The following is a 20,696-nucleotide window of genomic DNA, read 5'->3' as shown; positions in this document are numbered from 1 at the left end:
CTGCTTTGTAAGAAGGGAAAAAGAATTCTGAACTGTCAAAAAAGTGAGCCTGAAAATAACTCTGAAAGATACAGTGTTGAGAACTTTTACTTAGACTGTTATTTAATTGTAACTATTTTTTAAAAAAGTGCTGGAACTGGGGTCTCTTTCTCCCTTGAAGAAGAGATGGGGGGGGGACTTTGAGACAATATATCTTTTGTAAAAATTGTGAATGCAAGTTGGGAATTCCCCCCCCCCCCAGAGGAGACTTTGTAACTTTGTGGGAAACAACTGAGCAACTAGAAGCTGAGCCACTGGAAATTTACTAGTAAAAACAAATCTAGGAGTGTGAGACTGACCTTGGCCTGGCTGATAGTGGCATGGCAGATGGCAAAGGAAAAATAGAGCTGGCTCAGGAGAAAAACCTCAGATCCGGCAAAACTTACAGTAAAAAGGTAAAGGTAAAGGTACCCCTGCCCGTACGGGCCAGTCTTGACAGACTCTGGGGTTGTGCACCCATCTCACTTAAGAGGCCAGGGGCCAGCGCTGTCCGGAGACACTTCCGGGTCACGTGGCCAGCGTGACATCGCTGCTCTGGCGAGCCAGAGCCGCACACGGAAACGCCGTTTACCTTCCCGCTGGTAAGCGGTCCCTATTTATCTACTTGCACCCGGAGGTGCTTTCGAACTGCTAGGTTGGCAGGCGCTGGGACCGAGCAGCGGGAGCGCACCCCGCCACAGGGATTCGAACCGCCGACCTTTCAATCGGCAAGTCCTAGGCGCTGAGGCTTTAACCCACAGCGCCACCTTTGTCCCTAAAACTTACAGTACTACACAGCAAAGAAGGGCCTCAGTGATAGGAGCAGCTGCGGCCTCACAAATAAAATCTAAAACTATGTCTGCAGAAGATGCTTTGACGAAAGCTCTTGGAAAAATAAATGAATCTCTGGAACTTTTAACGAAACAAGGGACTGATACAAGTAAACAAGTAGCTGAGATCTCAAAAAAACTTGACCTGAATACTTCCAGTTTAAAGGAATTGGGAACTCAAGTGACTGCTAATGCCCAAAATATTGGGAGGCTTTTAGAAGAATCAGCTACTACTCGAAAGATTGCTGAGGAGGCAAAGGAGATTGCAACTGAAACGCAGGGAAAAATACCACCGGTTGTAAAGAAGCTGGCGGACCATGATTTATCCTTTGCTATGATAGCCCTTCAAAGGAGGGATCGCAACTTAAGATTGAGATTCGTGCCAGAAAGTGAGCAGGACAACTTGGTGGACTTTCTTACAAAAGAATTTTCTGACTTTTGGCAAGAGGGCCTGCAGGGGGAGGAGGTCAAGATTGTGAGTGCATTTAGACTTGGAATAAGACAAAAAAAGAATAAGCCAAGAGACTGTTTGATTTCTTTGGGATCAAAGGAGGAGATAGAATTTTAAATTTGCACTATCAAAATACATTGCAAATTGAGGATTCTTTCGTGGAGATCTTCAAAGATATTCCTAAGCCCATTTTAGATGCAAGAGAGGATTACAAAGATCTGGTCGTGCTACTGAAAAAAAGCGGAATCTTCTTTAGGTGGGAATTCCCTCAAGGCCTATCTTTCAAATACAGAGGAAAGAAAGTCAGAATAAAGACACCGAGTGACAAAGATAAATTTTTGAGAGACCACGAAGAGGACCTGGTGAAGGAAGCGGAATCTGGAGAGGAGCCTATAACATCAGGAAAAGGACTACTGGATCTAGCAAACCTATCATTTGGATTACAGCCACCAACAGAGGAAGAGCAACGGTTGGGAGCAGTAGGAGGAGTAAGTAAATAACCCCATCATGGCTCTGCGACTATTGAGCTGGAACTGCAATGGCCTGAATATTCCTCGGAAGAGGAAGAACGTTTTTCATATTTTACAGAAACAACAATTGGACTTGATTTGCCTGCAAGAGACACATGTGACAAGAACACATAGAAAACTACTTATTAATAAGAAATTAGGACAAGAATTTATTTCATCTGACAGAGTGAAAAAAAGAGGAGTGGTTATATATGTAAAGGACAGATTGATGCCGAAACAAATATTTAAAGATGAACAAGGAAGATATTTGGCAATTGAAATTCAAGTTCAAGGTCAGAAATTTCTGATTTTAGGAATCTATGCACCGAATGAAGGCAAATCTGAATTCTTCAAAAAGTTGCATGAGACTTTGCTGGATTATATGGACTTCAACGTAATCTTGATGGGAGATATGAATGTAGTTGTTTCTACAAACATGGATAAAGCACAAAGACAAGTAATTTCTAAGGACGGAAGACTACCAAAAACCTTCTTTGAAATGACTGACAATATGGACTTGGTTGATATTTGGAGATTAAAAAATCCCCTTGAAAGAGAAGGAACCTTTTTTTCTGAAGCCAAAATGACCTGGACTAGAATTGACCAAATATGGGTTACTAGAGGACTGGCATCGAAGATAAAAAAAGTGGAAATCTGCCCAAAAACTTGCTCCGACCATAACGCCGTGAAGATGGAGATGAATCAAACAACAGTTGGCACTTTCAGATGGAGGATGAATGATACATTATTCAGAGACAAAGAATTTTGTAAAAAGGCCCAAAAAACATTAAGAGACTACTTTGAGATTAACATGAGGACCAACGTGGAAAAAAGAATAATCTGGGACGCAAGCAAAGCGGTTATGAGAGGTTTCTTGATACAACAAAATGCAATAAAAAAGAAAAGCCAAAATGAGAAAAAGGATAAGATCTTAGAAAAAATTAAAGAAGGAGAAAAGAAATTGAGATCAAAACCAAAGTCTCAGGAGATCTTGAAGGGGTTTAAATTACACCAAATTCAATATATGGAACTGATGAATCAAGAAATAGAATGGAAAATTAAACAAATGAGACAGAAAACGTTTGAATCTGCTGATAAATGTGGGAAACTTTTGGCTTGGCAATTAAAGAAGAGACAAAAACTAAATACAGTGACAAATTTAGAAGTGGATGGAAAGAACATTAATAATCCAACTGAAATTAGAAGCTGCTTCCAGAGATACTTTAAACAATTATACGCATAAGGGCCACAAAAAGACATTGACATAGAACAATTTCTGGAGAAAAATGGGATGAAGGAAATTTCAAGTGAAGACAAAGTGCTTCTGAATCAGAAAATAACTGAACAAGAAATAGAAGATGCCATCCAAAACATGAAACTGGGCAAATCTCCGGGGCCTGATGGACTGACTTCCAAATATTACAAGGCGTTAAAAGAATGGCTAATACAACCTTTGAAGGGAGTCTGTAATGAAATTCTTGAGGGGAAAGAAGCACCTGATACATGGAAAGAGGCTTTTATCACGCTTATACCGAAGACAGAGACTGAAAAGACTCAACTTAAGAACTACCGCCCAATTTCTCTATTAAATGTGGATTACAAAATTTTTGCTGACATTTTAGCTAAAAGACTGAAAAAAGTTTTAATGGGGGAGATCCATAGGGACCAATCGGGCTTTCTCCCGAGAAGACATTTATCAGATAATGTAAGGAATATAATAGACATTTTGGAAATGCTAGAAGTTAATATTAACACAAAAGCTGTTCTGATATTTGTGGACGCGGAGAAAGCCTTTGACAATATTTCTTGGACCTTTATGAAGAAGAATCTCCATGGGATGGGGGTAGGCCAAGGTTTTGAAAACGGTATAGGCGCAATTTATTCTGAACAAAAAGCAAAGTTAATAGTAAATAACGTAATTACTGAAGAGCTTAAGATAGAAAAAGGGGCACGTCAGGGGTGCCCAATTTCCCCACTACTTTTTATTTTGATCCTGGAGGTTTTGCTGAACATGATAAGGAAAGATCAGCTGGTTAAAGGGGTTCAGGTCGGAGCGAGACAATATAAATTGAGAGCATTTGCAGATGACTTGGTACTTACATTACAAGAGCCGGAATCTAGTACGAAAAGGGTTTTGGAAATAATTCAAGAGTTTGGTCAAGTGGCAGGATTTAAATTAAATAAATTTAAGACAAAGGTACTAGAGAAAAATCTAACAGTAAGAGAGAAGGAGAGGTTTCAGACTGAAACAGGTTTAACTGTGGTTAAAAGTGTAAAATATTTGGGGATTAACATGACAGCTAAAAATTTGAACTTATTTAAAGATAATTATGAGAAATGTTGGAACCAAGTGAAAAAAGATCTAGAAATCTGGTCAAACTTGAAGCTTTCCTTGTCTGGTCGAATAGCAGCTATTAAGATGAATGTATTGCCTAGAATGTTATTTTTGTTCCAAACATTGCAAATTGTTGATAAGATGGAGTGTTTCAAGAGATGGCAGTGAGATATCTCTAAATTTATCTGGCAGGGCAAAAAACCCAGAATAAAATTTAAGATTTTAACTGATGCAAAGGAAAGGGGGGGATTTGCCCTGCCAGACTTGAAACTTTACTATGAGTCAGCAGCTTTCTGCTGGTTGAAGGACTGGCTGCTTCTTAAGAACACAGACATTTTAGATTTGGAAGGTTTTAATAATTTCTTTGGGTGGCATGCATATCTGTGGTATGACAAGGTCAAGGTTCATAAAGGCTTTAAAAACCATATTGTCAGGAAAGCATTGTACAACATTTGGATTAGGTATAAGGACCTACTGGAGAATAAAACTCCAAGGTGGCTCTCATCAATGGAGGCAAAAGCTGTGAAAAAACTTAATATGGATTGTATATGGCCGAAATATTGGGAAATTCTAGAACAGGAGGGTAGTAATTTAAAACTGCAGAGTTTTGAGAAACTAAAGGATAAAGTGCGAGATTGGTTTCACTATTATCAAATTCTAGAGGTATATAAGATGGATAAGAAAATTGGCTTCCAGATGGAGAAATCCAAATTGGAAACAGAACTGTTAGAACCCAATACTAAGAATTTATCAAAAATGTATAACTTGCTGCTGAAATGGAATACACAGGATGAAATAGTCAAATCAGCTATGATTAAGTGGGCGCAAGATATTGGTCATAACATTATGTTTGCTGACTGGGAAAGGTTGTGGACCACCGGTATGAAATTCACGGCGTGTAACGCCTTGAAAGAAAATATTATGAAAATGATTTATAGGTGGTACATGACCCCAGTCAAGCTTGCAAAAATCTACCACTTGTCAGAGAATAAATGTTGGAAGTGTAAAGAAAGTGAAGGCTCATTCTTCCACCTCTGGTGGACGTGCCCAAGGATTAAGGCTTTCTGGGAAATGATATATAATGAAATGAAAAAGATGTTTAAGTACACTTTCCTGAAGAAACCAGAGGCCTTTCTCCTGGGTATGGTCAGCCATGTGGTGTTAAAGAAGGACAGAACTTTATTTTTGTATGCCACAACAGCAGCAAGGATCCTTATTGCAAAGTATTGGAAGACATCAGATCTACCCACTCTGGAAGAATGGCAGATGAAAATGACAGACTACATGGGACTCGCAGAAATGACGGGCAGAATCCGAGACCAGGAGAAAGAGACAGTGGAAGAAGATTGGAAGAAATTTAAGGACTATCTTAATAAATATTATAAGATTAATGAATGTTAGATTGACATGGATTTAAAATAACGTGGTTTTCAGAGACGACGAGTATGAAAAAGAATGGAAGTGGTAAAAAATATTTGGGAAATAAGGGTATGGATTTGCTGATGGGATAATGAAATTAGAATACAGAACGGTGAGGTATGAGGAAGTCGGTGAAACTAGGTTGAGAAAATAAGGTTTGAAAGTTATACTTGTTGTCTTTGTTTGTGTCTGTTTTTATTGTTGTTGTTGTTTTTTATGTCTTTATTGGAAAATTTAATAAATATCATTAAAAAAAATTATTGAAATGTATAAAATTGAAAATCATAAATAAAAAAAATAAAAATTGGGTTTGTTTCCAAAAACTTTGCAGGTGTTTTGAAATATGGCAACCCTATATTATGCAAGGGGAAATCACTTTGTAAAATGTATTAGGCAAAAATTGATACAAAAATGTGTGTTAGGCGAAATTTGCTCTAAAATGTAGCTGAATTTTCATGAGGACTTGTTTGTTTTTAAGTTAATAAACTGATATGGAAATGTAAAGAACTGCACTCATAAGTGGAAAATGAGGAAATGAGAGCATGACCAATCCCCAACTACTGGTATAAGGTTTTTTTGTTGTTTTTTTATCTCTTTAGTAACAGCCATGCTAAACACTGGAATGGGTATGAACTAGATTGTGGAGAAGTTAATTGACTTCCCATTCTGTTCTCTCCTAATTGTTCTTAACTAATGTTGGAATGACTGACCACATCTATTATTTGGATGAGAAAAAAAGGTCCGTACTACTGTGCTTAGCTTTAAGAAGCCCCTGCAAAGAGGCTTTTGCATTGGTTTCTAAATCTTTTAATTTTGCAAAAAATCTTTTTAAAAAAGTAATATGGAAAGCCAGGCAACCGGATCTCAAGCTTTATAATGAACAATTACATAGAAATCAGGCTTACCACTGGCCACAGATGTGCTGCCCAAAATTCTTGGCATCAGCACGGTGAATTCTGGCGTGTTTTCCCATTGTCTTATGGCAACCAATGGAAGAATTCCTCTTTCTGCGCAAAAAAAGTAATTGCTCTGCGACAGACAAAGAATTTACACAGAGGTTGGCTTAATCCTTTAAACTGATGGGCTATATTCCAAAAGAGGTCAACTTCCTTAATCATCAGTGGCAGATATAGATAAGTATTTTCTTTATGGGGGAGGGCAGTATCTACATAGCAAAACATTAGGACAGTGGGTTCCTGAAGATGGCGTATGGGAGGCAAAGTTTCAATTAATTTGTTCTAGAAAATCTATCTATCTATAAGTTAAAGGCATTTTGCTCATTTGCTTTGGCTGAATGCTTGCTTGTTTATTCCTGTTCAAGCATTTCGTGGCCTTATCATGCCACCGGTCTAGTTCAGGATTGTCTAGTCTGACTGGCAAAGACCTCCCCCCTAGTCTCAGGATAAGGTTTTTCTCAGCCATCCCACCAGAAGCCCCTCTAACTGGGAAGGACCAGGCTGATGATATCTGGACTTGGTTAGGCTGATGCAGAGGCTTCTAACTGCCTGCCTGTTAGAATGGCTGAGAGTAAGAAGTTCTATTTCCTGGTGAACTTGAAGGGAGTTCTAAATCCTCTGCACACACCTTCTCAGGTATTATTAAAGGTTAGGACAGGGGTTGGGGAACCTGAGGCCCAGACTCTTCCTCAGGTTACAACCCTTCCCATCCGCATTCTCCCCCTGCAGGCTACATCTATCAAGGGCCTTGTTTCATGTCCTCCTTGTGGGTTTTCCCCTGGCTGGAATCTGTCCCCGAACTCTGATGACAGCCCTTTCTTGCCTGAAAGGAGGATAGAAGTGTGTGTGTTTAAAAATGGGCCTATTGCACAAAGGTAAAATTTACACTTATTGCCCTGTTGCCCACTGCTGACATGTTGGCTCCCATAAGCTTGCGCAGGAGGGAATACAGCTTTTGGGCTGGAAAATCTTCTCCACCGCTTTGACTCAGATCTGCAGATTTCTTGTTCTGCATTCCCTGACAGTCCAGGCAGGGCCTCTGAAAGACCAGAGACCATCTTCACGACTGCAGGATGCTACACCCACTCTATGCATCCCAGCAGCGCCACCACAACCTATCCCTATTTGCACGCATAGTGAGAATTGTGAAACTATCCCTTGAAAAGATACCTGCATTATCAGTCTTGCCATTATGACTATTTTTTATTAACTATGCAGGGTGGCTTACAACAATTTGAAATTCAGTCTTGAAACAGATTACAGTTGCAAGAATCGGGTGGGTCCTGAAAACTCGCCTGGCTGCTTCCTTGTAAACACACGGTTGCTACATGAGGACAATATCGCCAGCTAAAATGGTTGTGGGAACAGGCTCAAAATGGCTCTATTAAGGACAATCTCCACAGAAATCAGCTGCCAAGATTAATTGTTCTCCAATGCAACTGTCGCCATGGAAAAATAATAGGAACAATAACGGCTGAATTGAAAGTTCTGCCATGAATATATTTTAAGCAGGCATTGAAAACTGTGTTGTTTTTTTGTGGGCATTTTTGGTTGCTGTTAATTCTCTGGTAGGTTTCTGCTCTTTTTATTGCTTTGCTGCTTGTTTATCTTACCTCACTTTGCTATTATTTATTTTAGGGATTTTTTTAAAAGCTGCCTTGAATTGGCATTTTGCTTAGAAAGGCAGATGTAATACGAATAAGTAATTTAAGTAAAAATGTGTGTGAAAGGGAGGGTGAGAGGAGTCAAAACACTTATTCAGAAAGCTAGATTTCATGCCTGTCCACTGCTGTTTGCAGTGCTGCTTGTCTGCTGCTTTGGAGCTGTGGTTTGTTTTTATAGCACCTTCTTCCTCATAATGTCATTATATAGGCAGGCAGTTTTGGCTATATGCCACCGTCACTAGGACAGGGAGGGCAATGCCTGTTCAGGAATCATTGCCCTAACTCTGGATTAGGGATGGGGGAGAATAATAGAACTGTAGCATTGGAAGGGACCCTGAGGGTCATCCAGTCCAACCCCCTGCAATGCAGAAATATCAGCTAAAGCATCCATGACAGATGGCCATCCAACAGAGGTTGCTTTAAAACCTTCAAGGAAGGAGAGACCACCACCATCTGAGGGACTGTGCTCCACTGTTGAGCAGCTCTTACCATCAGAAAGCATAGCTGATATCCTCTTTCTTGTAACCAGAAGTCTCATTTTTTATACTTCTTTTCTTTTATCCCTGCCCCTTAGTCTCTAGAAGGGCAATAGACTCCTCTAGCAGACTTCTTCCTGGATGAATAACAGACTCATATAAAAACCTTGCACTCTGTAAATTAATGCAAACTTTTATATACTGTGCTCTCCTTTTAAATGTCAGCGTTCTTCTCTTTCAAATGTACCATATTTTCATAGCCGGCACATTTCAAATTCTTGAAAACTTAAGACGGCAAGCCAGAATTAGGGCTCTGTGTAAAACAGATGTATGAAATACGTTGCCTCTTGAGAAGTATAGAAAACTGAGAAGAACATAATAAACCCCATGGGCCGCAAGCTAAGCATGCTGTAGCTAATTTTGTCCTTCTTCTCAATTTGGCTTTTAAAAGGCTTGATGGTGCCCTTGGTGGAGATATTCTCTCAAGTATATGTACCCTGGCAGGCATCAGGGCCAACCCAGGGTATTTTGCTGCCTGGGACAAAGGACAATATTGGAACCCCACCCTTCTCATACTTGCCAAGTGCCCTGGAAAAAACAGGACACCCCATTTTTTCTTGTGAGATCACGACGGCCATTTTGGATGCCATAACCTTGCATGCCCTTGCACTGCAGTCTTGCCCTGAAAAAGTGCTTTTTGGGGGACATGATACTGCATGGTGCCAAAACACATGGTTTTGGGTGCCGCATGAGATCTCTCCCTAAAAAAGTGTTTTCTTTTCCAGGGTCATGGGACTCACTCAGGAATGTGCCCTGGATTGTGCATGTCCAAGTTTGGGGTCTGAAAAAGTTGAATGGTAAAATTCTCAGGGTACCCCAGTAAAGCCTACTGTCATCTGTAATCAATAAGGTTGTGGCCAATTTAATCCCAAGATCTTGTCATGTCGTTTTTGTTGCTGCTACATTACTGCCCCCCTTTCTGGTTCTCAGGGGACACTGTGTGTAGGCCAGCAAATAGCAGATCTGATTGATTTGGCTTCAGATGCAACTGAATCAAATTTCTTCCCCAGCTCTACTTGAGACAGTATATATTTACCATGTACACTACACTCCAGTGTTTTACACGTTCATATAACAGCATGACATGTGCATGTAACAAATGTATGCTTGCCACCCTGTGCATGCCAGGGAGCTGCGATAGGTTGCACCTCCACATTACATGTACATGCAGTAGTGGCAAGTTTTCTGCTGTGCAGAACTATTGATCTTTAGATCTAGAAGGAACCTTGAAAGTCAATCTGGTGATGCAGAGACCTTCTGGGTGCTAGGCATGGGTTGCCCCTCTGTGAGCGTTTGCCCTTGTGGACCTGGCACTGAAAGGCAAGCTGCATGCGGAAGATTGTGCTGCTGCCCACAAAATAGATCCGTCTTTCTGGATCAGGGATGGGATACAGAATGTGTTGAAAGAACAAGATGGAATGCTGCTCTTGGCTTCGGAAAGGAGAGTCGCAGCTATCTTCTGGGCTGATATTGGACAGCTGGAATTCTGCAGCTCCTCTCGGTGTTGGCTCATCCCAAGTGCGTCCTTTCCTTCAAACAAAAAAAGAAAGGTTTAGCAGCAGTTAAAGGCTATGAAGAAAGTTTCAGAAAGTGAGACCAAAGCTTCACTTTTACCCCACCATTTTCAAACGTAGGGTAAAACAAAGAGCACATTTAAAGCTACTGGGAGAGATTTAGCACTAAGCAGGACGAGGATGATGTGTGATTATATATTTCTCATTATTATTATTATTATTATTATTATTATTATTATTTTGTAACAAGCATCCAGGGAGGTAGTGATGGAGTTAGATCAGGACTGCAGTGCTGAGGGGTGGATTTTTTTAACCCTTTTCACCATGCTTCCCCCCCCCCCATGCAAATCCGCCGCCCAAAGTTGCTATAATTTGCCTCAATAGGGAACACACTCATATCTTACAACTGTTGGAGGCATTTACATCATTAAAAACAGAACAGGAGAAGGCTTAACTCCACCCAGCAACATGGTCTCAATCCAGTTTCTCCTCCCTGCAGAGGCTTGCAAATAAATAAATAAATAAATAAATAGTTGAGAGATCCCATGGCACGGCTTTCATGATTTTTATAGGAGTTAACACTGAGCAGATAGAAAATTTCCATCTGATAGATAGATAGCATTTCCATCTGTATAGTCAGATGGAAAAGAAGACAGAGCTCCAGTGATTTTCGCTGATAATGTAGCTTCAGAGAGGAGATGTAAACACTGCGTTGCTGAGGGTAATCTCTCCCCCTTCATCTGGTATTTATTATTATTATTCTTTAAAACTCACAAGGCTTTAAATCACACCATTAATGTAATGTGTAGTTAGGCCCTGGCTTAAACAAACTTCAGGATCAATCTTAGTGTGAGGGGAGAGTTTTCTTGTTGCTTGGGAATATACTCTAATCTCTTTTATTATGTTTGAGATCTGTTCAAAAGCTTGGTGAATAGTTTGATCTGCTACCCAAGTACAAAAAGGGCTTAACTCAGGGATGGGGAACCTGTGGATCTCCAGATGTCGGGAGTCTCACCATCCCTGGCTTAATGCTGCAGGAACTTTTTCTAGATAAACACAGAGTTATCAGCGAAAGTCATTCTCCAATAAACCTCTTTTGACATATCTATGCTTCAGACTTAACCTGGGATTTGTAAATGCCATCTCTATGCTACAGCAGGTCATGTACATGTGACAGACAGGAGTGCTTAACGGAATTCCCAGAACCAAATGCAATTGCCAGAATTCTTTAGGGGAAGACACACAGGTTAACCTGGTATAGAAACCACACTGGTCTCTAGCTTCTTAGGCTTGTCTTTTTGTTATTTGTGTGGCATTTACTTGCTTCTGTGTAGGCCTGGACACTTCATAGTTGCATCACTATTTACTGTACTATTTATTTTGTATACATCACATTTTAATGTGTTTCCTTTCCACTCCGATCTTCCTTCCATTCTTCCATTCTTCGCAAGCATAATTCTGCTTTGCTGTCTTATCAGGACACATTTCTGCTTATGCAAACCATTTCTGCCATTGAAAACCTGGTGGTCTTTGCAACTCAGCAGCCACTTTGGAGTGGTTAGGTTGGCTTTCAGACTTGCTAGCTCCACAGTTTTTCTACACAGAATGCATTCTGGGTCCTGGATTCCACTGGTGGAAGTTCTTGGGTTGGCAGACCCTTGGAATATTATAAGGGAATAGCTGTGGTGTGACTGCTTGTTTGAGTGGTTTGTTTGTTTGCCTTTTTTAAAAGAAGAAAAATAATTCTTCTTCTCCAAAATATATGTTTGAACAGTTAGATGCATAGTGTACTCTATAAATAATAGATGAATCAAGTCTGTGCAAAGTTTAGAAAGGCAACAAGATTCAGCCATTCCCCCACCCCTTATTTTTAAGGGATTAGTTGTATATGACTGCATCTCGCGTTGTGTGTGTGGTCTAGTGAAATGCTTGCTCTATAGGACTGCTGTGAGTTAGCCTGCCTTCCCTATTTTGAGGTACTCACATCTGTGCATAAAAATCCTGTGCATATTTTCTAAAAAGTTAGTCTTGCTATATACAGTTACTCTTGGAAAAGGGTGCATAGGAATCATGCCACATGGCGTTAATTTGAATGCAGTGGTACCTCTGGTACCATTTCTGCGCATGCGCAAGTGGCAAAACCCAGAAGTAACCATTTCCAGTACTTCCGGGTCGCTGCGGGACATAACATGAAAGAACGTAACATGAAGCAAACATAACATGAGGCATGACTGTATAATTTCCCAGATAAGCCTTTTTGGCAATATTGTCATAGCTTACTATATAGCCTTTGAGGTTGCAAGCCAGTATAGTGTGGTATAGAGCATTAAATCATGGCTGGGGAGACCCAGGTTCAGAGTGGGAGGCAGCCCCACTTTCAGTCTATAGCCAACTCACAATTATGTGAAGATAAAGGGTGGGGGGACCACAATGTCTAGCAAGATGCCTACGGGAAGCTCACAACCAGGGCATGAGGCAATAGTCCTTGCTATTTCCTAATGACTGGTGTTCAGAGGTATGGTGTCCATGATCCTCAAGTTAGCATATAGTCACCAAGTCTTGTAGTCTGTGATAAACCTTTTCCTCCACTGATTTGTTTGTAAGAGCATAGGTCCTGGATAGATGGGGGGGACCACCTATCACTGACCACAACTGGTGAATACAGCAGGGGAGGCCAATGGAGAGGCAGCAGCTCTCTCAATGGCTCATTTGGGCAAACTGGTTCTCCTGGTAGGGTGGCCAGATGCCAAAAAGAAAAAGGAAAAAAAGCAGACAACATCACCAAAAAAGAGGGCACATATTTGCATAAAATTTACATATGCTGATGTATGTACCCATGCATATTTAGGAATAATTGCCCTAATTTAAATCAAAATAGAATACTCACTCTAGTGAAGAAGTCTATGAGCATTTGACCTGTGTACCTGCTCAATATGCTGTCCAAGCACTAGCTGTTGATGGGCTTCTTCTGCTCTCCCTTATTATGGGTCTATATTTTTCAGCTGAACTTGGACTGGACAGCCCTTCAAATAGAGTAGTGGTATCTGTAAAGTAGAACACAATCTATCTCTGGGAGAAGGCACTGCAGCAGGACTGAATCCCAAGTGCAGCCAATAGTCTTCTGCAGATTTAAGAATGTCTGCTAAGACCTACACAGATGGTGTTTGGGTTTTTTTTATATAAAAAAAGGAGAGCCTGCAGTGAAAATTTGAGCAGATAAGCAGTTCTTTGCCTAAAGCCACATTTGTTTTAAATGCAATGCTTTCCATATGACTTTCTGGCTGATTTGGTTCCTTTTGTATCCTTTGTCCCATGAAAACTCTTTATACTAATTCCAGTTGGAAAGCTGTGACGTTTATTGGTGGAGGCAAAACTGATCAACTGCAGACTCCCTTCCTGCCAAACCAAGCTAGCAAAAGTTCAGTGATATTATGTGGCCAGTAGGAATGTATTCAGTCTTCGTAAATAAGACTCATTTATTGCAGAATGAAGAGCCAGGAGAGATAGCAGTATGTGGATGTGCAAGGTCTGTAGCTCTTGAACGTGATGCATTTAAAGACCTTAGAATAAAACCTGCTACATAATAGAATATTGAACAGCCCTGCGTTGCTGGCAAAATTGCATTATTGTTCATAGGACTCGTGCCTACTGTTGCATTCTTTGTGAGTTGCATTACAAGCCGCAGTGCCTGTAATCTAGACTTAACTGGCTGGTAAACCTTGGCCTATAACTACTTCTATGGGTTGCTGGAGGAATACAAAATGAACATACTGTAGTAGTTAGCTGCACTCTTCAAAGACAATTTACAACTTTTAAAAGAAAATACAGGAAATAAAAAGGCTGACTGAAAGGTTTTTAATTGAAGAAAGGGCAGTGGTTGCTGAAAGAGCGATCTGTTTGCCAGGTACTTTATTCTATGTAATAGCTGCCTAGAACATCAGTTTGTAGTTTTAAAGGGGATATGGAGAGGGTAGAATGCTTTGGGTAAATATAGGTGAGGCCTGCAGCAAAATGTTGCAGTATGGAGTACTGCCTGATCAGCATTCCACTCGCTCCATTCTATTCCCCCTCCTCTCACAGTCAATGAGCATTCTATTGCTATGGAGCATGCTCAATCTTCATCAGGCTTTGTGTTTGCCCCCCCCTCCCGTCTAGCATTCCATGCATGGCTACTGAGCATGCATAGCCTTCATTGGGCTGTTTAAGGGATTTCTCCCCCCCCCTTAATTGGGGGGAGTTTGCTTCAGTCTATAATTCATTATGTTTTCCTATTATTCCATTTCTTTATGGATGTCTATTTGTGGCTTGAAAGTGAGATTTTCATCTTCTATCCATTCACAGCCTGTGTTGGAGATGCTTCTGCCACAATTTGTACTTCTGCCACAATTTGTGTGTCTTCAAAATGCTTGGGAATGTGTGTCAACATTTGTTCTCTTTTTTGTCTCCCCAACCCCTTTTTTCCTATCTGCACATCACACAACCTATTTGCTTGTTGGAAGTAATGGCTGGTGACTGTATGTTTAACAAATGATGCAAATTTAGCTGGTGTATCCTGAGAGTTGTTGTTGGATATATACCGTATTTTTCCGTCTATAAGACTAGGGTTGTTGTTTTTTTAACCCAAAAAATAGTTTTCAAATTGGGGCTCGTCTTATACACGGGTAGTGCTGAGGGGTGTTTTCTTAATTTGGAGTCCCCCCAAATAGGGGGCGTCTTATACATGAGGGTGTTTTAGACACAGAAAAATACTGTACTATGTAACTTGTGCCTTCCTAGAACTACCATGCTTGCAAACATCTTGCAACCATGATTTCAGGGTATCTGTTGTAATATGCCACAATGGGCATATTATTGTCCCTATTTTCCAGGGATAGTCTCAGATTTACAGAAACTGTCCTGGTTTCTGATTTGATCCTGGAATGTCCCACTTTTCCTTAGGATGACCCTATTTTTACTGGATAAATGTTGATGGGTTTGGAGGTTTTAAAATGTTTAAAGTTTTTATTATGTTTTTGTTTATGTTGGAAGCCACCCAGAGTGGCTGGGGCAACCCAGTCAGATGGGCTGGGCGGGGTATAAATAATAATAATAATAGGACGTCACTATTTTCATCGGATAAATGTTGGAGGGTATGGTTCATGTTTTGTTCACCTCTAAACAAATCAGTTTCAGTTCCTTGCCATAAACTGTCAGGGATGTCTCTAAGTGTCATTGGCTCCTGGCATTTCCTTTCTGATATTCCAAACACGTGGAACATCTGGACACCATATCTGAGTATTCATGCCTGGCCAATTTAGTATGTCATTTCCCTCCCCCTGCTTTTTTTGCACAATACAATGCCAAAGCATCCTGTCTGAATCTTCTTTAATATGCCTGGTGTCAGTGGTTTTTGGAATAACGATTCATTCTCCTTGGAGTACAAGTCCCCTTTCTGTTGTTAACCCTGCTTTGATGCTCCAGAAGTCCTTAATTTCCCATTGCTCTTGAGACTTGATTTTGGGCCAATCTCCTTTTATCATCCTAATAAACTTTTTCATAGTTTCATCTTTGTTTCTTATTTCTTCCATTTTCTCTTCAGTGGCTGGAATGCTTGTGAATATCATGTGTCAAAGAGCAAGTCGGCAGTAAATCACACGGTCAAAGTTGGAGTTAACGCTTTATTAGCAAAAACACAATCTTCACAGACTGGGTTGAGTGTCAGGCCTAATGAGCACAGCAGCTCATCTCTGGTAGGTCTGGCCACATTAATCAGTTGCCGAGACTGAAAGTCCTCACCTCCCCACACCACAGCCGTCAAAGTCCTTTCCTTTCCAGGGGCTTCCTAACAATCAAAGACTGCCCCTGCGTGTTCAACCTGCCACTGCTCTGCCCATTTCAGCTCTCTTCTGGTTCTGGGAGACAATGAAGGAAGAGAGCTTGTCACAGCAGGATGGGGAGACACCCATGGCTCTTCACCAGCCTGACTGATCTCTGCCTCTTGGCCTCCCTTCTCCCACTCACCTGTTTCAGCTTCTGCCTCTGATTCTGGACTTCTCCCAGCTCACTAAGCCCTGTTACCCCTTCCCAGTCTTCTCCCTCTTCTATCTCTGACCACTCGTTGTTGTAACACCTCTACTCCCCAGGCTCTGAGCCTTCTTCCCTTGGTGGTTCCCTGGCTGATTCCTCCCACCATTCCTCTGCATCCAACCTGTCCATGACATCAAGTGTACTTGCTGCTCCATAACATCTTCCTTTGTAGCAGAGGCAGTTAACCTATGGCCCTTCAGCAGTTGTTGGACTTCAGCATCTATCAGTCCCAGCTAACTGATGGGAGGTCTATCCTGACAACACCTGGGGGGCTATGAGTTTCCCACCCACTGCTGTATGGCATTCTTTCTAGGTAGAAATGTTTTGGTTGAAAAGTTTGCTTGATGTATTTCTGTCCTTGGTTTATAGCTAGTTTTTCAGACGATATTTCAGAAGCAGGGGAAAACATTATTTACAATCTGGCTCAAGTTGGCACCTCAACTTGAGGCTTCTTCAGTATGTTCTCCAGTGGCTTGTGGTCTGTCTTCACCATAACTGCTGTTCCACCATAGATGCATTGATGGATATTTGCACAATCTACCACAATTACAAACATTTCTTCTCATCCCTAAGCCTCCGCCACTTGTATAAAGTAAAGTTATCACTGCTAACCCTGGAGAAAATCTGACTAAACAGTTAAACATTCCCAATATAGTTTCCATCTCTGATATGGATGTTGAGGTTTCCAGTTGTTATATTGCTGCAGTTTTGCCTTAGATCTGGTTTTATTTCTTTTGGAGCCAGTATAAGGCCAAAAAAGTAATATTGCTGATCTTTATCGGCATTTTATTTTGATTTAGTTTCTGGGTTTTTCTTTCTGCATCTTTGCAGCTGTGTTGTCTGGTTATGTTCCTTCCACATAGAGCCATGCATTAGTGTATCAGCAGTAATGATTTTGACACCTGGTAATTCAGGGATGGAGAACCTATGGCCCTCCAGGTGGTGCTGGGCTCCAACTCCCACCAGCCCCAGCCAGCTTAGCCAGTCATCAGGCATGATGGGAGTTGGAGTCCAACAACACCTGGAGTGCAATAAGCTCCCCATCTGTACTGTAACCCTTCTATTAATTAATGGGTTTTCCTTTGAAAGATTCCTGGGTGGAGGGAATTCCTAAAGGCACCCTGCTGAAGTTCCATCAGCCTTCAGTGCATTGTCTTGTGTCAGTTGACTGGTTCTTAATTTAGCATCAGCTGCCAGTATCTTGTTTGTGCATTCAATATATTTAAGTACTTGGCTTGTGACAGCTTGTATGTAAGAAGCTTGCAGTGTGCTGTCAAATTTAAATCTCTTGGATTGAAGACGTTAACTCTGCAGCCACCAAAGAGTTTACCCAATCTGCCACTTCGTCTGCACTCGCCAGTGCTCCAGTTTGCACCATGTTCCATTTCAGTTTTTCTCTTTGAGAAGAAGATTAATGTTTCCAAGTGCATGAATAACTGGTTATGCATCTGGCTTCAACTCTGTTTGACACTGGTTTGGTACACAGCCTAGATCTGCAAATTCATCTGCAAGCATTCTTTCCGTTTTTGCTTTCTTGGGGCCAAACTATACCTTGTGCTTTATGCCTAGCATGAAGCTCCATCTCCATTTTTCTTGACTCAGTTACAGGCATAGATTCCAGTTGTTACTGGAGCCACAGTGCACAAGGAGAGTCTTTATCGCTTCCCTCCCTAGCCGTAAGCACCAATCGCCCCCTTGCAGTGCTACAAAGTTTTGTACAAAAGTTCTCATTGGCACCAAAGGGTACTGCCTTTTTTTTTTTACTGATGCTTTCAAGGCAGACAGATGCCAACAACAATAGCCATGATGGTGGGTTTCTTTTGGGGAGGTGGGGGAGATGTTATGACTAGAGAAGGAAGGGATAAGCCTTCCCCTCCTCATTTAGGCCAAAGACTCTTCATATTTGGTCTAAAGGAATGTGATTGTTTATCTTGTTCCATATCTTATGATAGGGCAGAGCTACATATTGTATATATCTCTGACAACAAAAAGTCTGTAGTGACTAGCAGATTAATTGCGGAGTAAGATTTTGCAAACTAGAATCCACATCTTCAGCCGGCATGCGATATACATGGGTAGAGAAAAAAATGGGGCCAAATGACTATGAAATGTAAAAATAATAATTGTCTGGGACCACTCTATGTACAGCTTAAAACAAGCACTGTGACCATTTGCAACAGCTTTATATAGAATTGTCACAGTCCTTTTGCATTTTGTAGCCATTCCTCCCTGATTTTTTTCTCTATACTTCCTTCCTCTAGAGTACCCTCATGGGTACCCTCCAGAAAATGTAGTTCTATGATTTATTTTTTTAAAAAAATCATGTAAAATACCCATGGTTGACTTCCAGTTGGGAAGGGAAGGGAAGAGGTAGAAAAGTGAGCGTTCAGTCCTTTCCTTCCCAACCACTCAAAATCTTACAGTTCTTTATAGACAGCCAGGCCTTATCAAAGCTAAGCATCCAAACTTTCAATAAGGGGTGGGTGTATGGTAGCTGCCCTTGCTGTATCCTCAGATTCTCAGGGAGTGGAGGGATGAGCTGCTGGCAGTGGCGGAGCTTCATGCTCCAGCACCAGGGGGCGGAAAGCAGGTGGGGGCAGGGCTAGCGTACGTCCCAGGACAGGGCATGCCGCCCACAGGGGTGTGGCACCCAGCATGTACAGGGGTGCAACCGCGATGGCACTCCACTAGGATCACACTGCCGGGGGTGGTGCGCTCCCCCCGCACCCCTCTTCCTCTGCCAGTGGCTGCTGGCACCTCCTAATCCCTTCAGTGGTTGTCAACCTGATGAACCCTAAGCCTGCAGCCTCCTTGGGAGTGGTGTTGAATTGGGAAGCCCCATCGGACCCTTAAAGTGATGAGTTGACTATTTATCCCCCTTGCACCACTGCTTCATTTCTCTAGCCTTATCTCTGATTCACCATTTATCAAACTTGTATGCTCAATGAAGGTAAAAAAAAAAAAAAAGGTGCCTCCTATGTTAAATAGTTAACACATGAAGAGCACTTAAGAGTAACTCTTGATTTGTGTGTTTGTGTGTTTTTACATTTTTTTGAAGAGAAGGAAGTGCCAAGCAGACCTTTAAGAGTGCGCGGCCGACCATCATCAGCTGACAGGGCGTTTGTTCGGTGGAGGCCACCCCATTCTTCAGGTTCAAGGAGCCTGCGTAGATATCCAGGTTACCTCTTGGGATATGGAGAGAGCAGCAGAAAGATGAGTTATAAGCCACTGCCAAAAGAAGAAAGAAGTCATGAGGTTAAAAGATTAGGTAAGTCAAGGCCAAAGTTTATTTCACACCAAATAAGGTTTGGCACTATTGTTTGGGATGATGAAGCATTGGGTTGGATCCAATTAACTGGGCACCCTAGCGGAAGCCAATGCAAGGGCACCCAATAGTGCAATAGGGCTCCCCGCCCCCGTGCCATCCCCCGTGCCACTCTAGAGGGTCAGGAGAATGCCCAGAACAGTGCACAGTGGGGTGTGGGTGTGTTCTGCTGGGCAAGTGGAAACATTTGTGCTGATTCCTTCTCCCTAGTAATTTGGTTCAGTGGGTTAATTCACTCATTAGAGCAGATTCCTGAAAGTGTCTAATACCCTTATATCTAGAATTTGACTGCATGTGTTATGATCTGCTATGTAAGCAGTTTAATTAAGCAAAAGGAAAATCTTGACCAGGACGAAAAAGGCAATGGCTTGTATCCAACTAAGTTCTCCTCAAAGTTGACCCATTGAAATTAATGAGCCCAAATTCATCATGCACATTACTTTCACTGGGTCCACTCTGAGTATGAGTACTATTATGTTGAATTACTCAAACTAAGTTGCAGTAACTTCATAGAAGAGGTAGCTTATAATTTTGGTAATGTTTCAGCTAAATTGAGCGTTAGCAAGCCAAGTGTTATTCCACTTCCAACAGTTTAGTGGAGATAAAACTTGGCAACACTATTAGAACTGGTAGGTTTCAATGGTTTAATTGACCCAAGCTTCAGTTAATTAGTCAGAGGGGTCCAATTTCAAATATTAGGGGTCAATTTTAAGCAAAAGAGCTCCAAATTAAGGGCAAACTTGTACTTTGTTTAAGCCTCATTTGGTTCTGATGTTACATACTCCACATCTTTAGAAGTTTTGTGTGCCACATTTTAAGAAAAACATCAACAAACTGCTCACTGAATCACAAGACAAAGAGAAGACAGAATCATAGAATTATAGAGTTGGAAGTGTTGGTTTCTGCTCTCTTCACTGTGCAGCGAAGTGCTTGTCACGAGGCAATGTTTACATTCCAGTCAGAGTTGCTGTTGGAGTTTCTCACGGGAAAGGAGACTGGATGTGACGTACACTGGTTTCCTGTTTTTCACAGTTCTCTCCGTGCTTTAGAGGAGAGAGGATGCTTTCTCTGCT

At 41.4% G+C, this 20,696-nt stretch overlaps 1 protein-coding gene across 1 annotated transcript in view; it reads left to right on the top strand.

Moving 5' to 3' along the window:
• FNDC1 (fibronectin type III domain containing 1) overlaps window positions 1-20,696 on the top strand; it is a 95,356-nt gene that overhangs the window by 23,012 nt on the left and 51,648 nt on the right. The window contains exon 2 of the mRNA XM_079971145.1: window positions 19,357-19,566. Coding sequence (XP_079827271.1) covers window positions 19,357-19,566 — 210 coding nt within the window. The remainder of the gene's footprint in view (window positions 1-19,356; window positions 19,567-20,696) is intronic.

This window comes from Podarcis cretensis, assembly GCF_951804945.1.
Source record: "Podarcis cretensis genome assembly, chromosome: 3".
Classification (NCBI taxonomy): Eukaryota; Metazoa; Chordata; class Lepidosauria; order Squamata; family Lacertidae; genus Podarcis; species Podarcis cretensis.
This window is presented reverse-complemented; position numbering and strand designations above follow the sequence as displayed.